At 42.7% G+C, this 23,584-nt stretch overlaps 1 protein-coding gene across 2 annotated transcripts in view; it reads right to left on the bottom strand.

The window, feature by feature from the left end:
* Window positions 1-23,584, bottom strand: part of LOC141153639 (venom factor-like) — a 302,324-nt gene that overhangs the window by 2,919 nt on the left and 275,821 nt on the right. For both annotated transcript variants that reach the window (XM_073638632.1, XM_073638641.1), the window contains one exon: window positions 7,267-7,350. In XM_073638632.1, the coding sequence (XP_073494733.1) occupies window positions 7,267-7,350 (84 nt within the window). The remainder of the gene's footprint in view (window positions 1-7,266; window positions 7,351-23,584) is intronic.

Below are 23,584 nucleotides of genomic sequence, written 5' to 3'. Positions count from 1 at the left end.
TGCAGTGATACTAAACTTGTCCAGTTTTTTTATTTTAGTGGTGGAAAAAAATATTGCAAATTTGTGTAAAATAAAAAAAATTGATTGTGTTGCCATTTTACAAGATCCATAAAATTTTATTTTTTTGGTTGATGGGTAAGGGTACAGGGTAAAAGCTTATCCTTTGAGGGGCAAGACAACATTTTTTTTATTGAGACCAATTTGGGATAGATATGACATTTTAATCGCTTCTTACTGCATTTTTTTGCAGAGTTGTGGCTACCAAAAAAGAGACAATTGCTGGTTTTAATTTTTTTCTGTTTATGGTGTTTACCAATCAGGTTAATTAATTTTACATTTTGTTAAATTGGTCCTAGATGCGGTTAAATCATATGTGTATTTTTTGTTAGCTTTTTTTGTGGTGATAAAAGTGAGTGTTGAAATTATTATTTTTTTTTGGGGGGGGGGGGGTCATATTTTTTATTTATTTTTTCTTTTTAGTGCATTTGTTTGTCCTCTAAGGGAACTTGAAACTGTGATCGGCAGATATCCTCTACTATAAACAGGAATACCACACTGTTGCTGAATATAGTAACATTCACAGTTTATTTTGAAGCCCAGACAACAGAGATTAATTATGGCAGGCTTGGGGGGGGTCAATAGAATGTTTTGCCACTTCTCTTTAGGCCAGTTAATGTGTTCTTTGGTAAACTGTAACCTTTTCAACATGTTTTTTGCAGCAATGGTACTTTACAAGGGTTTCTTGCACATAGTTTGGCTTCACTTAGGCATCTTCTGATGGTTACAGGAGTCACAGGTAACTGAAGATCTTCTTTAATCTCCCTGGAGCTGATCATTGGAGGCTTCTTTGCCATTCTTGTTTTCTATGGTCTATGCTGATGGTAGTGTTTCTTTTCCTACCATGTGTTTCGGGTTTTGTTTGGTGTTTTAAAGCATTGAAAATCTTTTTATTTGAGCGGCACTTCTTTATATGTTTTCCACTCTCCAATCACCTACTTCATCAAAGTTCTTTCTCCTTCGGTACAGTGTCTGGAATGACCCATTTTACTCACTGAGCAAGGGCTAAAAATAGGTAAAACATTTGCTGCCCTCCTTCTTTAAATAAGGGCCATAATTGACCCCTATTTCTTCACAGAATGAATGACCTCACTAATTGAAATCCGCACTGCTATTATTTAGAACACTCCTTTTTCATTAAATTAGTCAATTACATCCAATTAGCAGCATGCATGTCATGACTATTGATTCTGTTGGTTGCCCATTACTCGCCTACACCTAATCATTATTTTTTTCCCACGTTGTATGATCTTTAATGCCAAAAACAGTAAATAAAACATTAGTTATGCTAGACTGCTATTATTTTGCACATAACTATACACTGCCCAATTAATCAGGAACAAGTGTTCCTAGGAATGAATGCAGTGTAAATAGGCTGCTAGTCACATGATAAACTAGCAAAACAATTGTTCATTGGGTGAAATTATTTTTAAGCTTGCTTAGAAAATCAAGGAATACATGTGCTGCCGAGAACAGTGGCAGTCTAGGCACAGAACGATCAATAATCGATCAGTCTGCCTCTCTAAGCAAGCTATCAAATGACCGTAGACAGGCAAATATTGCCCTTCGGCTATCGTTTAACGCTACTGGTCGGCTGGTGTAAGCCCAGCTTAAAACTCCATTATTCAGGGGTTCTAAAATTTTCAACTGTCTTTTATTTTGAGTTTTTTATTTTTCTGTCAATACAACTTTTTGAGGGCTTGGTTTGGCTTGATGTTTTTATTGGTATCAATTTGGGATTCATTGATTTTTTTTTTTCATTTATTGCTTTTTATTCCATTTTTTGGGAGACGGATGAATTAAAAAGTTATTTCAAGTTTGAGGGTTTTTTTCCTGATGTTCACTGTATGGGTCAAAGAACATGACATTTTCATAGATGGGATTGTTACAAATGTGATACCAAGTATGTGCAGGCTTCTTCTTCCACTTTTTTAAAAATATTTTATTCTATATTTTTTCTTGCATTTTATTAAACGTTGTCATCTTTTTTATTTTAGTCTCAATAGGGATTTCAACGTAAATGATCTTGATAAAATACACTACGATTGTTGCATTGCATTGTATTATGCCTGTCAATATAGACATGACAGGCATTCTGACATTCAATCAGGCCGAGCCTCTGGTGATATTAAAAAGGAGGGCTAAGATTGCACCCCATGGGGGACATTGTTAGGCACCCGGCTGATGTGACAACACATCAGCACTATGCAATTGGGTTGAAGAGGAGGGCGATAGCTGGAATGCTAAGGGGTTACCAGAGTGGGTGCAAAATCTGGTGAGACTATTTTCTCTGGGTGTTGGGGGAAACTGATTCTATAGAGCAGCTCAATGGAAAAGTGCTCACCTCTGGCAAGATCCGACCTGTTTTGCTGCTACATAGAGTACAATGGGAGAATCGATTTATCTAATTTGCTCATAAATTTATCAAAAGAGAATTACAAACATGGTGAATTTAGTCACTAATGTACCCCTATAGGCAAAAAGCATATCAGGTAAAAATTGACACCACGTCAAGCCAGGAGTCTGACCTTTATTGCATACATATTATTTTTCCTCAGCCACAGAATTAGATGTCGCTGTGTATTATGCAGCATAGATAAAGCCCTTTGATCACGATAGTAAATTCTACCCACTGAATGGGAGACTTGAGGACTAACAGCATCTGTGGCTCTTTTTTTCTTAGCCGGCCTGGCATGACGTCATTGTGCAGCGTGACGTACATGTGATGTGCCAAGGCTAATCAGAAGAAGAGGTGTGGATGCTGTCAGCTAAGGGACAAATCTCAAGGCAGACCACAGATTGTGTAGCTATGCAGTGATAAAGAACGCAAGTGAGCGTTCGAAACGCGTCTTGCTCCCCTACCCTGTCTATGCAACCGTTGTAATTTTTGCAAGTTTTTAATGGACGAAAAATAAAGAAAGAATTATTTTACCAGACGCTGAAACAACTATCCCTTTTTTTTATAGCATATTCTGGTGTGGATCCACCTGGTTCCGTGCAAGCTGGATTATAAGTACTGGGTGGTCTGGCTTTCCTTTTACTATATGTGAATTTGTTTGATTCTTAGCCTTGACTCCCCGGTCCACAATTAAAAAAGTCCATTATGTTTAAAACGCAGGAAGAAAAAGCAGCCAGTGTTTTTGATGATAATGAAAGTACTCCAACAAGCTCTGACTTCTCTGATGCGGTTAAAAACCTGGAGAAACTGGTGCTAGAAGAGTCGAAGTTATGGTGGGATTCAATACCTTTACAAAAATATATAAACAAAGATATGATACCGAGGGGTCTGAGACTTAAAAAGATACCAACTAAAGTTTACAATGTGGATTTCATGAATGACTGGAACAGCATTTTGAATATTTGCTCTTTGAATCTCATGAAATTAATTATAAAATTTGAGAACATACAACTCCAGGTCATCCAGAAAGACATTGAAATTAAAAAATCTGATTTGATTGAGAATGGGTTTCAGAAGGAACTAGATGAATCCCTTGTTAAAGTTCAGAAATCAGTCACTAAACTTGAAGATAATATCATGCAAATAAAAAAACGCAAATTTCAAAGGGACACATTAGATTACTCTCTGAATCCTGTGTATGATTGGAGTCGTAATATAAGTGGTGATCGTACTCCTAAATCCATTCTTAAAAAGAAGAAAAGGAATCAGAAAAATAAAGAAAACATGGACACATCTAAAACTAGACCATTATCGGTCAGTTTTTCAGAATCCAATATCTCAGAAATCTCAACTCAATCTGAAACTGAAAGCATTGGTGATGCTATTGCCATAACAAAGGTTGCAAAAAACGTAAAAGACAGGGCAGGAGGAAACACAAGCGGAACGCACACCATGACTACAAGAAACAAGAAATAATTAATGCAACGTCAAGTGTATTGAATTTGTCTTCTCGTGATTTTTCTAATGAACAACTTATTATGCTGTGAAGAGGCCTTAGTTTTATACCTGGAAAAAATTTTGACCTGTTTGGGACAATCATGGATATTAACCGCTTTATAAGAAATCTTACAGTTAAAAAACATTTTGCTGGTGAAGAAGATGAGGTTTCTGAAGAGGATGAAAATGTCTGTGAAAACTTTTATCGAGCATTGGATTTTTCTGAACAGATTGCTATACTGAATTTGGAAGAACTAAGAGGAAATTCATCTGAAGATGCTTTAACGTTGGACAACATTAAAATAAAAAATCCTTACTTTTATCCTGTCAACTCAAGGGTTGATTGTATGGAGCGGTTTCAGGAGGTTTTGGAGAGGGAATTGCGTAGTTTAAGCTTAAAAGTTAATAAAAATAACCCCCCTAAAAACCTGAGTCCAGATTTAGTTAAAGCATTCAATGAATTAAAATCCATGAAAGACATCACAGTAAAAAGGGCTGACAAAGGTTGCAAGATAGTTGTTTTAGACATTGAAACTTATAGGACGCAGATTTTGAAGCTTTTATCTGATGAAAAGACATATTCCCGCTTAAAATTTAATCCAACAAAAAAATTTAGTGAGCAAATCAACATCTTAATAGCGGAGGGTGTAAAATTGGGCATATTAACAAAAAAAAATCAGTGAATATTTAATATCATTGAATCCTGTAACACCTACAATGCGTGCTCTGCCAAAGATACATAAAGACATCCTTCCACCCCCAATGCGACCAATAATCAATGGAATTGGATCATGTAATGAGCGTCTCGGTGAGTGGTTAGATTCGATCTTACAACCTTTGGCACAGCGCGTGCCTGGATACATCAAAGACACCAAGGATATTTTAGATCAGTTGTCAAACAAAAGATGGTCATCAGATTACACCTGGATAGGCTGTGATGTTAATTCTTTATATACTTCTATACCATGTTATGTAGCTATGGAAGCATTGAGATTCCATTTGGAAAAGTACAGTCCGTATCCTGATGTAATGCAAGAATATATATTAGATGTGACCAATTTTTTATTAAATCATAATTATTTTGTTTTTGACAGAATTTTGTATTTACAGATCCAAGGTGTCTCAATGGGTGCTCGTTTCTCACCTTCTTTGGCAAATCTGACTATGTCATATTGGGAACATTGTTTTTTGTATTCAGACAGTAATACCTAATTTGTCCTGGTATGGTAGATTTATTGATGATATGATATTCATTTAGCAAGGAGATGAATCTGCCATTCCAGGATTTGTTACATTTTTGAATGATAATTCATTTAATTTGCGGTTTACTGTTTCTTATAGTTCAAAAGTTTTGGTGTTCTTAGATTTGATTCTTACGGGCATTCCAGGTGAAATTGTATCCACTGCTATTCATCGCAAACCATCTGCAGGTAATTCCATCATGCATTTTTCTAGTAGTCAACCACAGCATGTAGCTAAAGCCATACCAGTAGGTGAGTTCACAAGAATTGTCAGAAATTGCTCTGATCCTATAGTTGCTGAAAATGAAGTAATATTAACCTCAAAAAGATTAAAACAACGGGGTTATCCCCAATGGGTATTGGACAGGGGTAAAAAAATAATTTCTGACAAAAAAACGGACTGATCTATTGCGTCCTAAAACAAAAGTAAAAAATAATTTTTTGAAAAGTAAACCTGTCATCTCGCTGCAATATAGTGCACAATTTTCAGAAATAAAAAAATTGCTTACTAAACATCTACCAATACTTTTTGAAGATGAAATATTAGCATGCATTTTGAAAAAAGGCTGTAATGTTGTGGCAAAAAAGGCAACTTCATTAGGTGACTCACTTTCTCCAACATTTTTTTCTGATCCACACATAAAAAAAAGCACATGGTTGCAGCAAAAAGGGCAGTTTAAATGTGGTTCACTGAAATGTCGCATGTGTTCATACACACTGTGCAGTTCTGTTTTTCATGATTCTGATCATTCAAATGAATATAAAATCAAACAGTATATTAATTGTGATTCAGAGAACGTGGTATACAAAATGAATTGTACTATATGCGATAAATTTTATATACGTTGCAATACACGTAAATTAAAGACTAGGTTTAATGAACATTATAATGACATACTTAATTCAAATAACACCAGTAGAAATGTCTCTGCTATTGCAAAGCATTTTATTATTGAGCACAATCGTGACATGTCTTCTTTGCAAGTTTTAGGTATTGAAAAACTTTTTCCACATGCAAGAGGTGGAGATATAAAGCGAAAATGATTGACAAAAGAAGCGTATCGGATATTTAATCTGGATTCAAGAAGCCCAAAGGGTTTTAATCTGAAGAGAGAAACCATGTATCACTATTGACTGTTTTCATGCACCTGTTGCTTAATGTGGTAATTATGTCATGTGATTTGTTCCAACTGTTTTCATTGGCACATTTTTAGTATTTTAGAAAATCCTTTTCATTGTGTAGCTATGCAGTGATAAAGAACGCAAGTGAGCGTCCGAAACGCGTCTTGCTCCCCTACCCTGTCTATGCAACCTTTGTAATTTTTGCAAGTTTTTAATGGACGAAAAATAAAAGAATTATTTTACCAGACGCTGGAACAACTACCCCTTTTTTTTGAGCATATTCTGGTGTGGATCCACCTGGTTCCGTGCAAGCTGGCTTTCCTTTTACTATATGAGACCACAGATAACCAATGGACCAAGTTGTGAGAATTGATTCTCATCAACTAATGAACACCGATCTCCCCTATGTTTTCATGCTGCACCTCCCTCCCACAAAGGTCAGAAGCAGGAAATCTCAGGCTAAGTTGACTTGTTGCATATTTGATGCAGATTTTTTTTGCAGCATATTTGCAGTAAAATCTGTGTGTGTTATATGTGAATTTTTGCTTTGGATTTTGGTGCAGATTTCCCCTTTCCATTGCACAAGGGTAAATCTGTACATAGAATCAACATGCTGCAGATCTAACAATCTGCTCTATGTGTCAATTTATCATCAGGAAATACCTGGAATGTGTAGATGAGATTTGTTAAAATCTCATCTTACTCTTTACGTTGCGGATTTTCTGCATGGAAAACTTGTAGTCAATATGTAACATATGAGACAGTAGGAAACCAATACTTTTAGATTAATTTTCTCTCTCTTTTTCTCTTTTTATTTTTTTTTTTCAAAAGCAAAGCATGAGAAACCAAAGTCAAGAAATATATTCTTAAATGATGAAACATATTAAATTATTCATTTTCTACAAATTCATTATAAAACACATATAATTTCCATAATTTCTTCTCATTTACCTTCTTTGATTACATCCAAAATGGTGAAATTGTGGAAGTCAAAGTTGGCTTGTATCCTTGAGTCTGTCAGTTGAACCTTCACGACTAAACAATATAAAGAACACATTTAAAGGATTTTTAAAGAAATGTTTGTATTTTTTTTCTGAAAGATAATTTTTACAATAGGATCCCAGTAAATTTTTTAAGAACAATTTAGTGTATGAAGCATCTACATAGCTAACAGTGAAATCTGTCAGTGAGCTCGTTCTGACAAAGGAGTTTCTAAACCTTTTCTTTTTTTGATATGTTTATAAAGCAGCTTAGAAAAAAGTTCAAAGTTTAAGTTTGACATGTTAACTACAAAAGTTAGGATAATTGCAGTGAGGCAAAATAGTTATATTTATGCGGTAATATTTTTGATGGGTCAAACTTTACTTTTTTTTTATGAAACTTTATTTTTTATTTTCAATTTTAGTGTCCTTTTTTTCCTCCCATTGTTGCATTATAGAAGCCATAATATATTTTTCCATCAACATATCCGGATGAAGGCTTTTGTTTTGCAGGATTAGTATTTTAAAATGGCACCTTTGTAGTTTATGTATAATGTGTTTAACTTTTTAGAGAAGTGGCAAACAACCACTAGGTACAATATCATTTTGAGATTTTGTTCTACCGGGTTTCATCAAGCGCTATAAATGACACATTAAGTTTGTTCTTTCACTTGTTAGGAATATATATTTTTTATATTTTCTACTTTGAAGAATTCACATTTTTATGATGGCAGACATGCATTAAATTTTCACTTTCGTACCTTTTTTTTAGGGTTTAGTCATTTTTTTCTTTGTCTTTTTTAAATGGTTTTCACTGGGTAGGGTAATAATATGGTTAGTTTATCACGAGGGTCATTTTAAATGCCAATTATGTATAGTTTTGTTTTGTGGTTTTTTTTTTTCTGAACTTTTTTTATTTTCTAAAACCATTGTTGTTTTTAACTTTTTAGTCAAACTAGAGAACCTGAATATCTAATCTCTAAATCACTTATTAATACTCTGCAATACTTCTGTATATGTCCGGTATAAAACTGGTTGGCAACCAGAAAATGGCATAATAGACACCTGTGCAGGGCTGACAGGGGACTATGTAAGGCTCCCCATTGCCATAGCAAGCATGGATCACCTGCAATGAGGCAGCCCTATCTCTCTAACCAATTTGATGCCATGGACAGCATTGGCCACAGAAGTGGAGTTCTTTCCTATCGCTGTGCATTCAAAGAACTGGAGTGTCAGCTCTCAAGAATGCACCAGTTCTGTGTTGTTATAATAAAGTGACTTGATGTAACTGCATAACACTAGTGATGAGCGAGCACTAAAATGCTCAGGTACTCGTTGCTCGGGTCGAGAAAATTGGAATACTCGGGTGCTCGACCCAAGCAACGAGCCCAATGTAAGTCTATGGGAAACTCGAGCATTTTTCAGGCTGCTCCCCCTGGCGGTCTGCAGAGGGCCTAAAAATTGCCCAAATCGATGGAAACAGTGCTCAAATGACATGGGAACAGCATGGGGAAAACCCCTGGAAGCATTTCTGACTCCCAGGTCACGGCCGTCAACAACGTTGTCAGAGTATTAAGCCACTTTTACGGACTCACAATAAAACATACAAAAACGAAACCAAAATAGATTTTCCAGGGAAATATGTTAAGGAACATCCTTTCCAGGGTAATGACTTGTATAGAAGGCAAAATAAATAACCAAAACCAAAAATACTCCTCCACACCTTGGGATATGTTCACACGTTGCGTTTTTGATGCGTTTTTGCACTTTTGCATTGCTTCAACCAAGACAAATGCATTCACCAGGAAATGTCATTTTAACATTTTACAACCTTATCTGGCCATGTGGTGTGTGACACATCATCAGACACATGCATACAGTGCTGAAAAGACATGGGAACAGCATGGGGAAGACCTCTGGAAGCATCTCTGACTTCCAGGTCACTGCCTAAAAGTGTGCCCACCATATGTGATCCATGGCGCATGCGAAGATGCCTCCTGCCATGCACCTGTCGTTGCAGACTTGCAACAATCACCGTCCACGTCCTTGTCCCACTGCAGCGTTCAGTTGTCCCTACCCCATTCCTTGGAATGCAAGCGCAAGTATGCAGGCAGCCAGCCACCCACCCACCCACAGGCTGCAATACTATACTGCCAAATTTTTGACAGCTGCTTGCACTTGAAATGTGGCCTATTAAACTCGTGGAGGCGGAAGCTTTTCACAACCTCATGCCGGCTGCGGCCGGGTGTCCATACTTGGTCCCCAGTCGCCTCTATATTTCCCGGTATTGCCTCCGCCTTCCACAAGCGCGGGTCCCACAACATTACCCATGCCCTCCCCAGTGCACTTACTGGGAAGGACCGCCTAACCACAAACACGTGGACAGGTGAATGTGGCCAGGGACGGTACGGAGCCAGTCCACAATTTTTTTTGCTGACAGTTGTATTTAGCTCGGTGAAAGGACTGGCATAGAGGGAAACCCTATCTACCCTGCATGTCATTTCTCACAGGAAGTCCTGTAATGCAGCTTGTTGCAGAAGCAATGGCAGCCCGTCCAACATCAACTCGCCCTTGTCGGTGGTGCTTTGACACACACACATCTTTCTTTGCGCATTTCATTTCTTGAATACAGAGTTGGACAATGGCCTGATCTGTAATGCGGTTTGAGAAATAACATGCATAAGCATGGCTGATCCACATTAAAAAAGCAGCCATAGAGTGTCCGGGAACCTTCCCCCACACTTTTCTTAGCCAGGGCTGCTTTTTGGCAGGGTTGGACGGGCCCACCAGAGAACTGGAGACTCCTCCGGCGGGCCCTGGCTTCTTCTTCAGGAGAGTTCATAGTGCCGAGGTGAGGCCATGATGATGATAGAGGCCACCATCTGCTTAGTTTTCTGTTACTTGGTGAAAGGACTGCCATAGAGGGAAACCCTATCTACCCTGCATGTCATTTCTCACAGGAAGTCATAAGCATGGCCGATCCACATTAAAAAAGAGTGTCCGAGAACCTTTCCACACACTTTTCTTAGCCAGGACTGCTTCTCGGCAGGGTTGGACGGTCCCACAAGAGAATCCTCTGGTGTGCCTGGACTTCTACCTCAGGAAAGTTCATGATAGCGCTAACTTTGCAGCTGCTATGGGGCTCTTGAGCGGGGGAGAAAGGTTAGCCCTCAGAATCAAATCCTCTGGTGGGCACAATGTTTTTCAATCTGAAACAGCTTTTCTGTGGGAGTTGTATTTCACCACAGCCATATTCTTTAGCTCGGTGAAAGGACTGGCATAGAGGGAAACCGTATCTACCCCGGCTGTCATTTCTCCGTCACCAGGTTCCGCCCATTGTCACACACGACCATGCCTGGCTGTATGTTCAGCGGTGAGAGCCACAGATCAGGCTGCTGTGTTACAGCTTTCAACAACTCTACAGCGCTGGCCGGTTTGTCAATTAAGCATTAAGCATGTTATCTTCAGCACAGCCTGTTGCCGCTTGGCCAAGGCAGTGCTGCAGTGCTGTCAGCTTGTGACTGATGTGGTCATTTCGGAGATGGAGGAGGAGGTGCATGAGCTGAACAATGTGATTAAATTGAGGTTAAATTGGTGACACTGTTTTTTATACTAAAGAAAGATCCTATTGTTTTGTTTTTTTTAAGACAAATGCATTCACCGGGAAATGTCATTTTAACATTTTACAACCTTATCTGGCAATGTGGTGTGTGACACATCATCAGACACTTCCTGTTTTATTTATGATGGAGGAACTCTGAAAGTCATAAAGCCTATTTTTATAGGGACATCAGACGGCCCTTACTATTCTTAAAAGGCCAGCAGACGGCCCTAGCTATTGTTAGAGAGCCATCAGCCGGCTATACTTTGTTGTTCCCATTATTAACAAGTGGGTCTCCTATACTGTTATTGCGTATCCAGTGACTGCAATGGCTGCCAAAAATTTGGACGCAACCCAATACCCCTTTGAAGAGACATAGAGGAGGGTCTCAGTAAAAAAAATGTTCCTACTATAAAGGAGAGGGTCTCCTATAAGTGGTAATGCTCATGCTGTGACTGCGAGGGCTGCCAAAATTTGGGAAAAACCCCACTAAGAATTTAAAGACACATAGAGCAGGGCCACAGTAACAAGGTACGACATGTTCCCATTAGAAAGGAGAGAGTCTGCTATACAGTTATAGGGTATGCAGTGAGTCCAACGGCTGACAATTTTAGGAAAAATCCCACTAAGAATTTAAAGACACATGGAGCAGGGCCACAGTAACAAGGTACGACATGTTCCCATTAGAAAGGAGAGAGTCTGCAATACAGTTATAGGGCATGCAGTGAGTCCAACGGCTGACAATTTTAGGAAAAACCCCACAAAGAATTTAAAGACACATAGAGCAGGGCCACAGTAACGACAAATCCCCATTAGAAAGGAGAGAGTCTTCCATAGTGTTGGCCTATGCAGTGAATACAAGGGCTGCCAAAAATTTGGAGGCACTTCAATGCCCCTTGGAAGAGACGTGGAGGAGGGCCTCATAAAAAAATGTTCCCATTAGAAAGGAGCGGGCCTCCTATACTTGTAATGCCCATGCACTAAATGCATGGGCTGACAAACATTTACCCATGGGGGGTATACATGAACATACTGTATCAAAAAATTTTTTTTACGGGCATCATAAACACTATTGTTGAGCGAGCATGCTTGAGACTGCTCGGTACTCGCCCGAGCATCTCACTACTCGGGATGTTCGGCGAGCACCGAGCATTTTCTGGTTACTCAGGCGGGAGCTCCGGTCTCCGCCCTGCATGTTTGGCGCTCTTTCCAGAGCCAATGAACATGCAGGGATTGCCAGCCAGTCACTGTAATGCCGCAGCCATGTTGGTTGTGGGTATTACAGTGATTGGCTGGCCGCACAGCGTCACCTCGAGTATTTAAAAGCGGGCGCCGCCATCTTGGACACAGTCGCTCCGGATCAGACAGTGTAGGGAGAGTGCTGCTGAGCTAGGGAGAGATTTATACTGCGAAATAGGTAGTGTAGGGTCTCTAAAGCCTGCAAAATCAAACAAACAGTCCTTCTGAGGACTAATATCCATCCCAGATATCGGGCAGGCAGGCAGGCTGTATAGGAGACACAGTGGTTATACCAACAAACACTGCATTACAGTCCTGTGTGCTGCTGCTGCTCAAATTGCTAGACTTAGCCGCAGGTCTCAGGGGCCAGGAAAAATCCTTTTTTTTCATCTAAATCCTCTTTTTTTTACCTTATACACAAGTCTTTACCCTGGAAAGGATGTTCCTTAACATATTTCACAGGAAAACAGTTTCAGCTTCGTTTTTGAACGTTTTATTGTGAGCCGTTAAAAGGGGCTTAATACCTCTGACCACGTTGTTGACAGCAGTGACCTGGGGTTCAGAAATGCTTCCTGAGGCAATCCCCATGCTGTCCCCATGTCATTTGAGCACTGTCACTATCGTTTTGGGCACTTGTTAGGCTTTCTACAGACTGCCGGGGGTGCCGCCGCAAAAATGCTCGGGTCTCCCATAGACTAACATTGGGCTCGATGCTCGGGTCGAGCACCTGAGTATCATGGTGAGCTCGGCCTGAGCTTCGAGCACCCGAGCATTTTAGTGCTCGCTCAACACTAATAAACACCCTTTAAAAAAATTAGGTGGGTGTTGCATCACGGACCACGGTCACGCTGGTGATATGGTGGTGGAGGATGAGGAGAAGGAGGAGGACAAGAGCAAATAGCCAAAATCAGGAAGCGTATACCCATGTGAGGGTGTGAAAAGGTGCATGGGAATACACCTCTCAAGAAAAGACACTGGATTGGAGTTTATGTTACGCTGCTATCATTCGGTGGTGTTGAGAAGTCTGGCCCAATCCAGCCCTTGTTCATTTTTATGAGTCAGCCTGTCAGCATTTTCAGTTGACAGGCGGATGCGCTTATCAGTTATAATTCCACCAGCGGCACTAAAAACCCGCTCTGATAAAACGCTGGCGGCAGGGCAGGCCAAGACCTCCAAGGCATAGAGAGCCAGTTCATTCCACGTATCCAGCTTGGATACCCAATAATTATAAGGCACAGCGGAATCACGGAGGATGTTGGTACCGTCGGCAAGGTACTCCCTCAGCATCTTCCCAAACTTTGCACTCCTTGTGAGAGTACCCCGCGCCTCAGGGCCTGTCCGATGGGAGGGTCTGAGAAAACTCTCCCAGAACTTTGACAGTGTTCCCCTGCCTTGCTGGATTGAAGTCTCTCGCCTGTACTCCTTGGTTGTCCAACAAAGTGTGCCCTCTGCCGCCAGCGTTTTCAGATGGGAATTTTTTTAATAATTCCGCAACAAGGGCCTTCTGGTACAGCCCCATTTTTGTAGACCTGTCCGCCTCAGGAATAAGAGATATAAAGTTCTCCTTGTAGCGTGGGTCTAGAAGTGTCACCAACCAGTAATGGCTGTCATCCAAAATTTTGAGAACGCGAGGGTCATGAGAAAGACAGCGTAACATAAACTCAGCCATGTGTGCCAGACTACTAACAGGCAAGACTTCCGTGTCCTCACCAAGAGGATGACTGACCATGCTCTCCTCCTCTTACTCCTCCTCTCTGTCCTCTGGCCATCCACGCTGAACAGACGGTATGACAGCTGTGCAGGTAGTATCGTCTATAGTGTATGAAACTAGCTCCTGTCCTTCCTCCTCCTCCTCCTCCTCATTGTCACCCAATCCATGTTGGGATGAGATGAGGCTTGGCTGTGTGTAATCACCCTGTATGGTTCCTTGCTCCATCTTATCGTGCTCCGCCTGCAATGCATCCTCTTTGATTGTGAGCAGACAGCGTTTCAGAAGACAGAGAAGCGGGATGGTGGCGCTAATTATGGCATCATCGCCGCTCACCATCTTGGTGGGGTCCTCAAAGTTTTGGAGGATGGTACATATGTCTGACATCCATGTCCACTCCTGAGGTCTTATGTGTGGAGTCTGAACTGAATACCGACGGCCTTGTTGATGCTGATACTCAACAACTGCCCAATTCTGCTCACAAATCCTTCCCAACATCTGCAGTGTGGGGACATCACACACCAGTCTGTGAACCGGAAGCTGCAAACACTGCTGAAACACGGCAAGGGCGGCGGAAGCTGTAGCTGACTTTCTAAAATGGGCACACAGGCGGCATACTTTAACAAGCAGATCCGGCAGCTCCGGGTAGGATTTGATAAACCGCTGAACCATGAGGTTAAGCACATGGGCCAGGCATGGTACGTGTGTGAGCTCGCCTCGCCTCAGAGCCGCCACCAGGTTCCGGCCATTGTCACACACGACCATGCCTGGCTGTAGGTTCAGCGGTGTGAGACACAGATATGCCTGCTCTTTCAGAGCTGTCCACAACTCTTCAGCATTGTGTGGTTTTTCACCTAAGTATATTAGCTTCAGCACAGCCTGTTGCCGCTTGGCCGAAGCAGTGCTGTAGTGCTTCCAGCTTGTGACTGATGTGGTCATTTCGGAGATGGAGGCTGAAGAGGAGGAGTAGGCTGAGGAGGATGAGGTGCAGGAGCTGTAGACCATGGGGGCAACCCTGATTGACCTAGGGCCCGCAATCCTTGGTGTCGGGAGGACGTGTTCCGTCCCAAGGTCCGACTGGGTCCCGGCTTCCACTGTTAACCCAGTGTGCCGTTAGCGAGATGTGCTGTCCCTGCCCACAAGCACTTGTCCACGTGTCTGTGGTTAGGTGGACTTTACCGGTAACTGTGTTGTTGAGAGCACGGCTAATGTTTTGGGACACGTGCTTGTGTAATGCAGGGACGGCACACCGGGAGAAATAGTGGCGCCTGGGGACCGAGTACCGAGGGATGGCCGCCGCCATCAGGTTGCGGAATGCTTCCGTCTCCACGAGCCTAAAAGGCAACATTCCGAGCGCAAGCAGTCGTGAATTGTGAGAATTTAGTAGTGTGGGGCGTTGGCTGCTGTTAGAACTCTCCTGTTGTTTTTTTTCTAGTTTGCTGGTCACATGACCTTTTTTGCCTATTTAATCCGGCTCTGCCCTCCTGGCCTTGCTGGACTTCATTGTATTACTACTCTTGAGCTAGCTTGGTGCTCTGTTACCTTTCTCTGTTAGTTTTGCTAGGTCTTCTGACCTCTATGTTCTATGTTGTGTGTTTGTCTTTTACTGCTACAATTTCTGCTAGGAGGTGTCCAACTTTATCCCAGTCCCTAGATCTTGTAGGGATCCCTCCCTTGCATCTATAGGTCTTCGTACAGACTAGCTGAGGACTTTAGCGGGTCTGATCGCAGGATCAGGTTCCCCATTACATCGTAGGGATCCAGTTTAGTTCTATTGTAGGGACAGATCTCCTGTCTTTCCTTAGTGCTTGTAGCAGATCATAACAGCTGCATATTTGCGCTTGCGTTCCAAGGACTGGGGACAAGGACATGCGCTGGGACAAGGACATGGACGTGCTTCCTGATGCTGCTACTTGAGAGTGTGCAGCGACAGGTGCAGGGCAGGAGGCATCTTCGCATGCACCATGGACAGGGGATTGGCTTGCATCCACAACAGCGGAAGAAGCAATGGTGCCACCTGCAGACACTGTTCCTGGACCCTGGGGTTCGGCCCACAAAGTCGGGTGCTTTGCTGCCATATGCCCGATCATGCTGGTGGTCGTCAGGCTGGTCGTTTTGCCACTCCTGCTGGTGATGGCCTGGCAAGTGGTGCAAATGGCCTTTTTGGGGTTATCGGCAGAGTCTTTAAAAAACAACCAGACTCGGGAAGACCTAACAGTTGCACCGACAACTTCCTTCGTGTTGGTGTTACGGGGAATTGTTGCCTGCCTTCTGTCTGCGGCCACCACACTGCTTCTTCCTGCCTGTTGGGGTGCTCTGCCTCCCTCCCCCTGTGTGCTGCTGTCCTCGCTCTGCATGTCCTCCTGCCAGGTTGGGTCAGTTACTATATCGTCCACCACCTCGTCTTCCACTTCCGCACCCTGGTCCTCCTCCTGACTTTCTGGCAATTGTGTATCATCATCGTCCACCTCTTGTGACACTTTCCCACCGTCGCCTTTGTGTGACCGTGGCTGCTCAAATATTTGGGCATCGCTACACGCGATCTCCTTTTGCCCCGCTTCAAGTGGACCGGGCGAGAGGCCCGAATCTATAAATGGAAAAGTGAACAGCTCTTCAGAGTGTCCAAGGGTGGGATCAGTTGTCTATGGGTACTCGGCATGTTGGGAGGAAAGAGGATCAGGGTGAGGAAGATGCGGTCCAGACTCACGGCTACTGAGACTTGACCGTGTGGAAGACAGGGTGGTGGTGGTGGTGGCTAAGTGACTGGAAGCATTATCCGCTATCCAACCAACAACCTTTTGACACTGCTCTGGGTTCAATAGTGGTGTGCTGCCGTCCCCTAGGAATTGGGACAGGAAGGTCAGGCGAGAAGATGTGGGTGTTTGTTGTGGCACAATTTCGGCTTGCCCACTGCCTTGTCCTCGGCCTCTGCATGCACCATTACCATCACGTCCAGTTCCCCATCCCTTGACATGTGCCTTGCCCATTTTAAATGGAGGACAGTATCTTTCACGCTCACTACAAATGACTGAGTTTGGAGCGAACTTATATGTGAGCCGTTTGACGGAGAAAACACAGTTTTAAATACCTGGCCTGTAGGTAAGTAGTTTGAACAGCAAACTGCGGTGAATTGCTTCACTGACACACTGAAATTTTTTTTAATGGAGGCCAGAAATGGCAGTATTTTGTGAAAACGTATATGTAATCCGTGTGACGGAGAAAACACAATTTTAAATACCTGGCCTGTATGTAACTGTTTTGAACAGCAAACCAGTGTCAAAAACTTTGCTGACACACTGAAAGAAATTTTTAATGGAGGCCAGAAATGGCAGTATTTTCTGACAACGTACATGTGATCCGTGTGATGGAGAGAACACAGTTTTAAATACCTGGCCTGTAGGTAAGTAGTTTGAACATCAAACTGGCGTGACTTGCTTCACTGACACACTAAAGGAAATTTTTAATGGAGGCCAGAAATGGCAGTATTTTCTGACAACGTATATGTGAGCCGTGTGACGGAGAAAACACAGTTTTAAATACCTGACCTGTAGGTAACTGTTTTGAACAGCAAACCAGTGTCAAAAACTTTGCTGACACACTAAAAAAAATTTTTTATGCAGGCCAGAAATGGCAGTATTTTCTGAAAACGTATATGTGATCCGTGTGACGGAGAAAACACAGTTTTAAATAGCTGGATTTCTAGCGCTGTATTATGGAAAGGACCTGGCTGTATTCTGCAGTGCCAACAAGCAAATGGCGCAGAAAAACTGTGTTCTCTGGATTGCTTTTTAAGCAAATAATGAGGATTAAGATCCCAAAAAAATTATTCCTGGCCCCTGAGACTTGGGCCTATTTCTAGAAATATAACAGCAGCAGAAGGCAGAATTGGAATGGAGCCTCTTGTGCTATATGCACTGCAGTCTGTTATATACCCTGCCTGCCTATACACCCTGCCAGCCTGATATCTCTGCAGATGGATTAGTTAGTCCTCAAAAGGACTGTTTGTTTAGATGGATATGTGTAATGTACGGTTTTTCTCCCTACACTACCTAATACACGATCAAATCTCTCCCTGACACAGCAGCACCTCTCCCTACACTGCCTGATCCGGAGTGACTGTGACGAGCATGGCGGCGCCAGGTCTTATATAGACCTGATGACGATGTGCGGCCAGCCAATCACTGTAATGCCCAAAACCAACATGGCTACGGCATTACAGTGCATGGCAGGGAATCCCTGCATGTTCATTGGCTCTCTAAAGAGTTCCCGCCTGAGCAATCCCGGAAATACTCGCCGAGCCCTGAGCTTGTCGAGCACCATGATGCTCGAGCGAGTACCGAGTAGTGGCGAGCGCGTTCGCTCATCACTACATAACACCATTAATGTCCCATTACAGAGCAGGGAGGAAAGAGCAATGACTCTGTCATTACCCTAAAAGGCACACGTGTATGCAGCGTTGGACTGGAGTGCCTTGGGCCCGCCAGAGAAAATCATTCCTGGGGCTACAGGAACAGCTACATAGAAATAAGCCCACTAATTGTGTGGTAAAATGTGCTAATATTGTGGTGTAACATAAAAACACAATTGTTCACATTTATCAAAAATGGCGTAATTTGAGCCAAATCTTGTGTACTCACTTCAATTACATTATTCCATATTTATCAAATTTCGTCCCTAATGATAAATTTGGTTCAAATTATTTAATCACAGCATTTTAAGCATGGTAGCATACATCTCAATGTTAAAAAAGAGCTGACGTCCAGTGTGTCAAATGTTGCATAGTTATATAATTTTGTACAAATTGCAACTTTTTATGCATGTAAAAAAGGTTTTAATATAAATGCATTTGTTCCGAGCCTTTTTTAAGACAGCCAGTGCCGATAAGGGCGCTCCTCTCCCCATGCACATACATAAAATCAATTCAAAACATTAATCCCTTGGCAGAGATGAACATACACTACAAGTACGTCCACAGCAGGGTCCGCATGTGTGGAGTTGGCTCAGTAGCGGAGCCCGCTTCACACAACATATGGCAACTGCGTTTTTGAACAAACTGCTATTATTTTGAATACTACTGTGTGTGTGTGTGTGTGTGTGTGTGTGTGTGTGTGTGTGTGTGTGTGTGTGTGTGTACGTTTGTCCTTATAGTTAGATTTCCTTTCGGTGGTAGAAAAATAAATAGTTTTGGATGATTACTATTGTCCCTTCATTGTCTGCGCCGTTGCATCCAAATAACCTGTTCACAAAATCAAAGTATGTCATTGGGTTGGAAGGGGTTAAACGGGCAGTTTTGATGACCTCACAAAGCACATAAACATCATAGACATCATATGACATCACAATAGATATAGAATGTACAAAGTGTAACACCTGAGCCATCTTGTTTCATTAGAGCCGGACAGCTTGAAGGAAACAAGTCCAGGTAGGGAACTCTTCACTTATGACCTCACTCATACATTGTATAGATGGTGGTTAGTAGTGGGATTCAGAACTGCATCATTAACCTGAAAATCTCAGCAAATATCACTGGATCATGTGTCCTGTGCTGTGATTGTTATAATGATTCTATGATTTAAAAAATGTCATTGACCAGATTCCAAGGAAAATCTGCAGGTTAGTGTGCTTTAGTAAGGTAATGTGAGCCCGGCCTAACAGGGGTTACCAATCTGGACAACCCCTTCCCTAAATGAGGACTTGCTGGTCGATTAACTGATCATCTGTCAGTGGTCTTGGAGACCCTCAGCAATCGGCTGTTTTTTCCCTCTATGACGCCCATGTGCTCTAATAAAAGCATATAGAAAGGGGTGGGTCAGTTGAGACCACTCCATTTGGCATCATTTTTGGGTAGCTCTGCCATTAATGTTGTCAAAACATAGCGTCTCATAACATAAATGTAATTGCAGACTGCTCCAGTTCTCCATTCTCAGCTCTTGGTCTTGTTGGATTAGGGGGGACCTGGAACTGACGTTTTATCATGATCAGGAATTGCAGTATGGCGTCCTGTATTCTCCTTTATTTCATAGAGCATTAGGTGATGCAGATTAGAATAAAAGGGTGGAAATGTTTAGGTTATAACGTGCGTCAAGACTCAATTAAAAGTATTTGCAGCCTGTGATTTTGTTTTATTAATTCAACGCTTCCTTGGAAACTTGATACATAACACAGCAGTGGCAGTTATTATGACATCACAGGGGACATGACATCATAGATATCACATGACACCACAATTGGTACAGAATGTATAAAGTTCTAATCCTGAACCATCTTGTGTCCCAGAGGCAGCGGCTTGAGGAAGACAAGTCCAGGTAGGCAGCTCTTCACTTAACACTAAGGCCCCATTCACACCTTGTGTAGCTGTGGGGTGTTTGTGCTGAAGGTTAGAACTGCACCATTTACCCCTGAAAAAAACCTCAGCAAACATCTCTGAGTGACGTGTTCTCTCTTGTGTATCAGGATGACTCCTTAAATAAGACCTATCATTGAATCCTCTTTTTTGTAATGATAGGTGTTATGTCTCATCTAGTTCAGATGAGCAGCAGTAATGAAGCACGGACAGATGACGGTGGCGCAGCAGGATGGCCGGGCAGAAACAACGGAGAACGTAGTGGCTTGACCACAACTGGAACCACAGGGTATCATGAGCAGAATTGAAGAAACGGCAACTGGCGTAATGGAGTTACAGACTCTGATCAGACTTTTCTGGGATGTGGAGATGAGAAAAAAAATGTTTCTCACCTTCTCCATTCTGTCAGTCGTGAAAATCGGACAACACTCAGATCTCATCAAAGTGCAGTCCAATTTTTTCACGGACCCATAGACTTGCATTTCCATTACCATATTTTGCAGACTATAAGTCGCACCGGACCATAAGACGTACCCCAAATTTTGGGGTGGAAAATAATTCTTTTAAATAAAATGGTGGTGCCTTTTATAGTCCGTTTAGTGGTAGGTTACCAGGGGGTGGCGGCGGTGGAGCAGGGTCACAGGAGGCAGGGCTGCTGCTGCTTCAGGAGGCCGGCAGTGGCAGGAGTGGGGTGATGCTGCGGGCCCTGGGCTCTCATAAGATGTCGGCGCCGGTGAGCAGAGTCCCCTTTCCTATTGAATGCCCTGCAAGGGGCTTTGGGAAAGTGGCCACTGGAGGTGGTGCATGCGCATATTGAGATCTCGGGAGATGCATGCGCCTCCTCCAACATTCATTTTCTCAAAGCCCACTGCAGGGCAATCAATGGGAAAAGGGACTTTGCTCACTGGCACCGACATCTTATGAGAGCCCAGGGCCCACTGACACTGGCCTCCTGAAGCATCGACACTGCCTCTTGTGACCTTGCTCCACCGCAGCCACACCTCGGTAACATACATTCGGATATTGTATATAAGATTGTAAGGACAGGGTGTACATTATTCTGCATGCCCTCAGGAGCAGTCTGTATATTATATATTAGATTGTAAGCTCCTAGGACAGGGTGTACATTATTCTGCATGCCCTCAGGAGCAGCCTGTATATTATATATTAGATTGTAAGCTCCTAGGACAGGGTGTACATTATTCTGCATGCCCTCTGGAGCAGTCTGTGTATTGTATATTACATTGTAAGCTCCTAGGACAGGGTGTACATTATTCTGCATGCCCTCAGGAGCAGCCTGTATATTGGATATTAGATTGTAAGCTCCTAGGACAGGGTGTACATTATTCTGCATGCCCTCAGGAGCAGCCTGTATATTATATATTATATTGTAAGCTCCTAGGAACAGGGTGTGCATTATTCTGTATGCCCTCAGGAGCAGTCTGTATATTATATATTAGATTGTAAGCTCCTAGGAACAGGGTGTGCATTATTCTGCATGCCCTCAGGAGCAGTCTGTATATTATATATTAGATTGTAAGCTCCTAGGACAGGGTGTACATTATTCTGCATGCCCTCAGGAGCAGTCTGTATATTATATATTAGATTGTAAGCTCCTAGGACAGGGTGTACATTATTCTGTATGCCCTCAGGAGCAGTCTGTATAGTGTATATTAGATTGTAAGCTCCTAGCACAGGGTGTGCATTATTCTGCATGTCCTCAGGAGCAGTCTGTATATTATATATTAGATTGTAAGCTCCTAGGACAGGGTGTACATTATTCTGCATGCCCTCAGGAGCAGCCTGTATATTGTATATTAGATTGTAAGCTCCTAGGACAGGGTGTACATTATTCTGCATGCCCTCTGGAGCAGCCTGTATAGTATATATTAGATTGTAAGCTCCTAGGACAGGGTGTAGATTATTCTGCATGCCCTCAGGAGCAGTCTGTATATTGTATATTAGATTGTAAGCTCCTAGGACAGGGTGTACATTATTCTGCATGCCCTCAGGAGCAGTCTGTATACTGTATATTAGATTGTAAGCTCCTAGGACAGGGTGTACATTATTCTGCATGCCATCAGGAGCAGTCTGTATATTGTATATTAGATTGTAAGCTCCTAGGACAGGGTGTGCATTATTCTGCATGCCCTCTGGAGCAGCCTGTATAGTATATATTAGATTGTAAGCTCCTAGGACAGGGTGTAGATTATTCTGCATGCCCTCAGGAGCAGTCTGTATATTGTATATTAGATTGTAAGCTCCTAGGACAGGGTGTAGATTATTCTGCATGCCCTCAGGAGCAGTCTGTATATTGTATATTAGATTGTAAGCTCCTAGGACAGGGTGTACATTATTCTGCATGCCATCAGGAGCAGTCTGTATATTGTATATTAGATTGTAAGCTCCTAGGACAGGGTGTACATTATTCTGCATGCCCTCTGGAGCAGCCTGTATAGTATATATTAGATTGTAAGCTCCTAGGACAGGGTGTAGATTATTCTGCATGCCCTCAGGAGCAGTCTGTATATTGTATATTAGATTGTAAGCTCCTAGGACAGGGTGTACATTATTCTGCATGCCCTCAGGAGCAGTCTGTATACTGTATATTAGATTGTAAGCTCCTAGGACAGGGTGTGCATTATTCTGTATGCCCTCAGGAGCAGCCTGTATATTGTATATTAGATTGTAAGCTCCTAGGACAGGGTGTGCATTATTCTGCATGCCCTCAGGGGCAGTCTGTATATTGTATATTAGATTGTAAGCTCCTAGGACAGGGTGTGGATTATTCTGCAGACCCTCAGGAGCAGCCTGTATATTATATATTAGATTGTAAGCTCCTAGGACAGGGTGTACATTATTCTGCAGACCCTCAGGAGCAGCCTGTATATTGTATATTAGATTGTAAGCTCCTAGGACAGGGTGTACATTATTCTGCATGCCCTCAGGAGCAGCCTGTATATTGTATATTAGATTGTAAGCTCCTAGGACAGGGTGTATATTATTCTGCATGCCCTCAGGAGCAGTCTGTATACTGTATATTATACTGTATATTATACTCTGATGCTCTGACGCTCATGCTCACGCTCTGCAGCTCACGCTTGGACGCTCACGCTCTGACGCTCACGCTCTAACGCTCACGGTCACGCTCTGACGCTCACGGTTTGACGCTCACGCTCTGACGCTCACACGCTCACGCTCTGATGCTCTGACGCTCACGCTCTGATGCTCTGACGCTCACGCTCGGGCGCTAACGCTCTGACGCTCACGCTCGGACGCTCACGCTTGGACGCTCACGCTCGGACGGTCATGCTCACGCTCTGACGGTCACGCTCACGCTCTGACGCTGACGCTCACGCTCAGACGCTCCCGGTTTGACGCTCACGCTCTGATGCTCG

The sequence above is a fragment of the Phyllobates terribilis genome, unplaced genomic scaffold (assembly GCF_046119375.1).
Source record: "Phyllobates terribilis strain yellow unplaced genomic scaffold, ASM4611937v1 Scaffold_1__5_contigs__length_1240528914, whole genome shotgun sequence".
Taxonomy (NCBI): domain Eukaryota; kingdom Metazoa; phylum Chordata; class Amphibia; order Anura; family Dendrobatidae; genus Phyllobates; species Phyllobates terribilis.
The sequence above is the reverse complement of the archived record's forward strand: the minus strand, read 5'-3'. Positions and strand labels throughout refer to the sequence as shown.